The sequence below is a fragment of the Cyprinodon variegatus genome, unplaced genomic scaffold (assembly GCF_000732505.1).
Source record: "Cyprinodon variegatus isolate N-32 unplaced genomic scaffold, C_variegatus-1.0 Scaffold1214, whole genome shotgun sequence".
In the NCBI taxonomy this organism is placed as follows: Eukaryota; Metazoa; Chordata; class Actinopteri; order Cyprinodontiformes; family Cyprinodontidae; genus Cyprinodon; species Cyprinodon variegatus.
The window spans coordinates 89,480-96,332 of NW_015151667.1; the positions used below are offsets into that span (position 1 = coordinate 89,480).

At 37.2% G+C, this 6,853-nt stretch overlaps 1 protein-coding gene and 1 long non-coding RNA gene across 2 annotated transcripts in view; both read left to right on the forward strand.

Annotated features, from left to right (window-relative positions):
* On the forward strand, window positions 1-1,030 carry LOC107102176. Its single transcript, XR_001482114.1, has 3 exons — window positions 1-89; window positions 466-515; window positions 913-1,030. It is a non-coding gene; the product is annotated as an uncharacterized LOC107102176 (long non-coding RNA).
* Window positions 1,031-2,910: 1,880 nt separating this feature from the next.
* sec31a (SEC31 homolog A, COPII coat complex component) overlaps window positions 2,911-6,853 on the forward strand; it is a 34,348-nt gene continuing 30,405 nt past the window's right edge. Inside the window, exons 1-4 of the mRNA XM_015401381.1 lie at window positions 2,911-3,088; window positions 5,157-5,236; window positions 6,316-6,439; window positions 6,540-6,738. Of these exons, the coding sequence (XP_015256867.1) occupies window positions 5,158-5,236; window positions 6,316-6,439; window positions 6,540-6,738 (402 nt within the window). The 5' untranslated portion in view covers window positions 2,911-3,088; window position 5,157. The remainder of the gene's footprint in view (window positions 3,089-5,156; window positions 5,237-6,315; window positions 6,440-6,539; window positions 6,739-6,853) is intronic.

Here is a 6,853-nt window from a genome sequence, read left to right on the forward strand (position 1 = left end):
GGAAAGAAAGTGGCACCGAAGAGTCGCAGAGGAAATGTTTTGTGTTTGTTTTTTTTGACTAAAAGTTCAACCGCATTCATTTCATTCAGGTACGAAAGCAAAGTTGTTCGTTTTTAATGTCCTTTAAAAAAAAAAGTTAATCTAATTCAACCCGCTAAGTTCATCCTTGTTTTCACATGTCTTACGAGGTTAGTGAGGTTATTTTGATAAAGATACATTTTTACAACTTGAAAGGCACGTGTATTAAGTGCATAACCAACTAGTGTGTTAAAGCAATCATGTTTTACTTGTATTTTTTCGTCCTTTGTAAATCCTGCTTGCACGCGGTGGAGGTCACGTGGTAGCTGAAGTGCGTGATCTACGCGCCTGCTTGCATTGCTTGATTCAGACAGATAAAACTTAGGATAATTAAGGAGCAAACAGGATCGTTTATCGTTTAAAAAAAAAAATCTGCTTGTCTTTCAGGTGATCTGATGCAATTGTGTTCCTGCGAGGCACTGGGGGTTTACGTACATGTACGTATTGAAACGTGGATACTTTTTTCAGTCACGTGCAGTCATCTCCAAAGTTGGTCCTCGAGGGCCGCCATCCTGCAGGTTTTAGAGGTTTAATTTCTCCAGCACAGCTAAATTATCATTGAAAGCTGGTTAACAGGCTTTTGCTCAACTGCAATCATCATAATCAGCTTTGCTAAAGCAGAGAATCTCCAAAACCTGCAGGACACTGTGAGGATGCCTGGCCATGTGCATTGCTGTCCCAATGATTATATCAATCACTACCCATCTGATCCATTCATGTTTATGTTTGGGAAAGATTACTGATAACGACTGAAATGAGGGTGCCTGTCTGCATGTCTCACAGTAACTGTTTTAATGTGATATATTTATTGACATGTTGTTATTGTCTTTTCAGAATTGGCCTTGGTCGCACAGCTGAACCGCATTGATACAACTACCACCTACCAAAAACTGACCACCAGTCTTTGTTTTCTGTTTAATTAACAAAAATAAAAATGAGTTCATAAAATACACTCTATTGTCTGGAGTATTTTCTCACACATCCACATCTTGGAATTTGGAAGGTTCTTAATAATTTCTACAGAGAACTTCTAAAAGTCAGAGTAATGCAAGTTGCTTAAATAAGATAAAATAGGAAACTCATGAAAAATCAACACTGAGCTGATCATTAAAAATGCTTAGAAATCTGCAGTTTACCAGAGATGAAGGCTGAGGAAAGATTTTTATTTTGGTGAGAACTAGACTAGAAAAGCTTGAGGGTTTCCTGGGGTCATTAATTTTTTTTTAATTGAGGCCTGAATTGGCATTAAAATTCATTAAATGCGACTATTGTGGCATTTAAAATGGTTTATTTAAAAACAATTTCATTATATCGTAATATATATGCTTCGGGCTGATCGAGGAATTCAAGACATGGCTGCAGCCTGTCGACGGGAAAGACGAGGAATTTAGCTGTGTTATGAGAGCCATGGATACCTGATGGCATTAAAATTGTTTCTTAGAGCATTAAATTAGAGTTACTCATTCCTGTATAACACTTAAATCTTAAGGTGTTTGAACTAAGATAAATAATTTTGATTACAGTATTTAAATTTTAGTTTAATTCAGTTTGTCTTAACTGAGTGACAGGATTTTAAGTAAATGTAAAGAATTATTTTGTCAACACAAAAAAAATACTGCAAATTAGAACAATGCTGAAGAAATGAAAAAGTACATGTTGCTTTTACACCTATAAATTATTTTCACACTTCAACTAGTGTGGTTTTTAAAATATTTAATTCATGTTTGAATCCACAGGGAAACAACATTGACACATTTTTTTGTTGTAGGAAAAAAAATATATATATATATATACAGTGTCCTGTCTGGCAATGTGGCAATAAGACTAATTGTCTTGATGCCAAAAAGAGCCCAACAGATTTTACTTTCACAAGTGGAGCCACTTGTTTCATGCATATAAATTGCTTTATTATCATTATGCAGGGAGTTTTACAGTTTATATGGACACTGCAATGTAAATAGAGCAGAAAAACAGAAGAAGAAAAAGGAAAAAAGAAAATATGAAAGAAAGAGGAGATAGAAAGGAGACAATGACAAAACATTTTCAGTCTGCTTCATCACCTGCAACATATTAAGTCAAAAATAATTTTTAACTTAATATTCCAAGTCTCAGGGACTGGTTATAACTGAAAAAGTAGTCAAGTTGTCACTTTTGGTACGCTTTGATTAAATGTGAGATTGCACTTTGTTTCATTTTTGTTCTGTTTTGATTTCAAAAGCTCAAAGAAGGTGATATTGTTTTATAGAACTCGGGAATCTTACATTTGATGGTTTTTAATGTATTAACTGTTGCCTAACTGATATTCTGTTGTATTCATTTGTTCCACTTGTGTGACGTGAATGTAGCTACTCGAGGCGAAAAGAAATGGCTAGGATGTCAGGTTCTATTAAAAAGTCTGGGACAAATGTTCTGCCGATTAGCCTAATGTATGTGTTCCTTTATAAATAAAAAGGCTCAGATTAAGGACATTAACTAATCAAACATATAGAACGATCAAATGTGCCTACGTTTTGTTTGTTTTTTTAGGAATCTTTGCTTCTCATTTCCTAACATGAATATCGGTGTAAGTGTAATCAAAGTAACAGTCTGCTATTAAAATGTGAACACTGTCACATAAAGTATATTTTATTTATTATATAATAATATCTTATAATTTTAATGTAAGAAAGAAAAAGTATATTTCAATCATATACAAAGCAGCTCATTTCTGGGGACTAAACGAGCTTTTAAAATGATCGTAGCTTGCTAGCAATGGGGGACGGTAAATCACGGTGCACCCGGAAGTTGATGTTCTTCTTCGTGGGAGGAGGCTGTTGCTTAGTGCCACGTTGATGGAGACCAGTGGGGACGTGGAAATCTGTCCTGAGAGTCCGCAGCCGGGACCCGGTAGCCCGTTCCTCTGTTTGCACAGCCGTTAGAATCGAAACGGGAACCTCTTCAGCTGGGAGGTTGTGCGTTTGTGTCTTTGTTTTAGTGTTGCGTTCATGTGAGGAGCGGCCAAGAAGAGAAGGTAAGCCGCTTTAGAGAAGTAATAAGATCTCGGTGTGTTTGTGTGTGTAGGTCGATTACAGCTGTGCATTGGATAGGTTGCAGGGACTCTACTAACTTAACACAACATGTAAGCTACCAAAAAACAGCTAACACCGTCCTGGGGAGCTTGTGTTTAAATATTAACATCTGAACTCTTGTTTTAGCCGGAGTAACTGTCGAAGCTTTTTATCCTCCAATCAGCTGTTAGCTTTCTGCTAGCTTAGGGGTTTAATAGATAAATCAAATCAGACTTTGCACTGGAGAGAAATCCAATTCATTCTTTCAAGTCTCACATTAATTATGGGAGCTAAATGAGAACAAGGTCTGTTTCTGTTATTCAGCAACGTAACTACTACAAAACTGAACTATAACAACATGCTGTAATAAAGGTGTAGTTACATGTTAATATAGTTTTCCCTTTCAGCTGGTGCCATTCTAGGTGAATATCTCTAGGAAATAAATAGAAGCTGCTGGGATTTCTGCACCTTTTTAGGAAAGGGATTTGATTGAGTTGTATCTGGAAGGAGATCAGTAAAGCAGATCAATGCAAACTACTATATATATATATATATATATATATATATATATATATATATATATATTACAATCAAACTTTGTTCAGGCATTTATTTTATAACAGAGGGTTTTTAATTTGTGCAATTTTGTATTTGATTTTTTTGTTAGTTTGACTTCATCTACCAAAAAAAAATAAAAATAAAAAATGCCTGAGAAAAGAAATTGTAAGAAAATAAAGGAAATTAGGAAAGAAAGGAAAAAAACATCTCAGAAAAAAACTCCTGTAGAGAATTTCACATCTAGAACAAAAAAAAAAACAATCAGTTGTGAAAATTCAACAGCAGATATTGACCTACAAAAATGCATGCATGTGAATTTTGGCATTTCAGTTTTTGTAGTTGAATTTTTAGTCATCATTTTTGCAAGTGAATGTAAAGTAAGGTTGTTGTTTTGGTTAAGAAACCCACTTGGGAGATAAATAGCGTTCAAATCCATTTAATTTTAACTTAATGTTATGATTCTGGCCTGTCTGTCCGCTCTGCTCTCCCTGTGAACAATCAACTCCAGCTCTTGCCTACTGCAGTGCAATCTGCAGCATGTCTCTCAGCTGTGTTTAAGCAGTTATAAGGCAGCCTGTGGCAGGAAGACACGGCCAGATAATTGCAAGCCAACATCAAGCAGTATCCGGCCCTTCACGTTACCTGACCAAGCTCTTGCTTCACAGATTTTCCCTCTTTTCTAACCCTCATCAGATTTCTCTGCCTTCTGGACAATTACCCTGTTTCTGCCCCTTGTCTTCTGCCTCCTGTCAAACCCCCTGATCATTAAGCCTGACCTTGATCCTGCCTCTGTGCTCCAAGTCACCCAACAGCTGTTTAAAGGAGCAGTCTGCTCTATTCAAGCTGCTGATCCCCGCTGAAAGGAGGACTCTAAGTAATCCCTGGTCCTCGGCGGATGTGCTCCTGAAATCCTGAGTTTTGAATAAACTGTTTAAGTTCTAATCTTTGTTCTGGCTGCAAATTTGGGTCTTCTGTCTGGATCATTACATTTAATACTTGTGTGATGCTTCTGTGGTGCAGCACCTAGTCTCAGTTTCCTCAGGATGTGCCTGATTTAGCACCGTTTTGGAATTTAAAGCAAAATCCACAAATACTATAGTGAAAAAGTAAAAGGGACGTTTAAACCTTCTCAAGGTTCTACGCACGTTTTTCAAGGTGATACGCAGGGATAGAAATCTGATGCAAAACAATTCAGGCAGAAGATGTTTGGTCTGTGGCAAAGAAATGATCTGACACAGAGGCTCTATATTAAGAAAGGATGGTGAAAGTGCTGTTTGAGCATTTTACCATGTATCATTGTGTATTTTACCGGAAATAACCACAATATGATATATTACGGTTAATTTCAGTAAAAGTTATCAGATGTGAAGTTATAAGTGAACTTCACATCTGGTGTTTTGTTTCTTTTATTTTGTAATAAGCTGCCGGATTTCTAAACAGCTCATTGTATGGACTGCTCTGTTTTCTCTGCAGGATGAAACTTAAGGAGATCAACCGTACAGCCATCCAGAGCTGGAGTCCTGCTCAGCATCACCCTATCTACCTAGCAACAGGTTAGAGTCTCAACCTTTGAGCCGCTGCAGCAGCTGTTGTTATTCAGCGTTCTGTCTGGATGTAAAACCTGATCACTGGAGTGATCTAGCTATTTACAGGGATTTCTAAATCCGGAGTCTTGGATGCTTAAGTGTTGCTGAAAATGATCTGTGTAAAGATTTTACCTTTATGTATTTAATGCTACATGGAAAGGAAAGAGTTGAGACGAAACGATTAGTTTTGGTTTTTGGCAATTTGTTTAAATCAGTTTTTAGGGTTGTCAAAAGTATAAAGAGATACTCTAAAAAGCATTGATGCTCAAGTGCTAATCTGGCAAGGCAACAATACTAGTTAGTGTTGTTTGTAAATCTTTGCTTTTTGCATTCATTTTAGATGAATCTAATTTAGGTTTTAAACAATTCATTGGATCATCTTGATTAATCGATTATTGAAATAACCGTCAACAAATTTAGCAATCGGTTAATTGTTAACTGGAGTATAGAGACTCTCAACATGCCATAAGCTGATAGAGAAACCCACTTAGAGCAGTAATCATACCAAAATTGTAAAAACTTATTAATATTTTGCATTTAAGATAAAAAAATAGTCTGTGAATATGCTCTTTTGAGAACTCATGTGGAAAACTTTAGACTCGACAAAATACTCGACAGATTAATTAATTAGCAAAATAGGGATGTGAGTTGCAGCACTAATTGAATTTCTCCTCGATTATTTACACATCAATAGAACGATACATCATACAATGTAAAAATATTTTCAAATTTTATTATATTTAGTTTATTTATTTTGCATTTTTCCATACATTTATTTAACTAATAGAATCTGTGGTTGTGCTGAGAAAGCATGAACCATGTCAAGATTTAATCAAGGGAGTTTTTTTATGTTTTTATGCCTACTCATAAAAATATTGGATCTTATGAAAATAAAAACGACAAACTATTAAAAGTTTGCCGTTTTTTATTTCTATGAGATCCAATATCTTTATGAGTACGGACATCGAGTTTGAAATTGTAGTATCGTGGCAACCCTGCTAGTTTTCAAGAAACCTACATGTTTAAAGACTGTTCTGTTTCTGCAGGAACATCGGCTCAACAACTGGACGCCTCCTTCAGTACCAATGCCTCCTTAGAGTTCTTTGAGTTGGACTTGGCTGATCCGTCTCTGGACATGAAGTCCTGTGGCAGCCTCTCCTCCGCTCACAGGTTGAGAAGATTCCCCATCACTGTTGCCCACTTCGTTTTTTATGTTGCCAACTCTCTCTTACACAGTCACGCCTTCTTGCCCCTCCCCATCTTTCCACAGATATCATAAACTGGTGTGGGGTCCGTTCGGCATGGACGCCCAGGGCTACCCATCTGGTGTCTTGGTTGCCGGCGGGGAGAACGGGGACGTCATTCTCTACGACTCTGCCAAGATCATGGCTGGAGAGAGCGACGTCATCATAGCTCAGAGCGACAGACACACGGGGCCGGTCAGGGCCCTCGACGTCAACCACTTCCAAGTGAGAGCCTTTCCCACCGGCTCTGTTAAAGGAATAGTCCACCCAAAACATGATTAGCCTTCATTTTCTACTCACCCCCATGCTGAACAACACTCTGGAGTACTTTTTTGATATC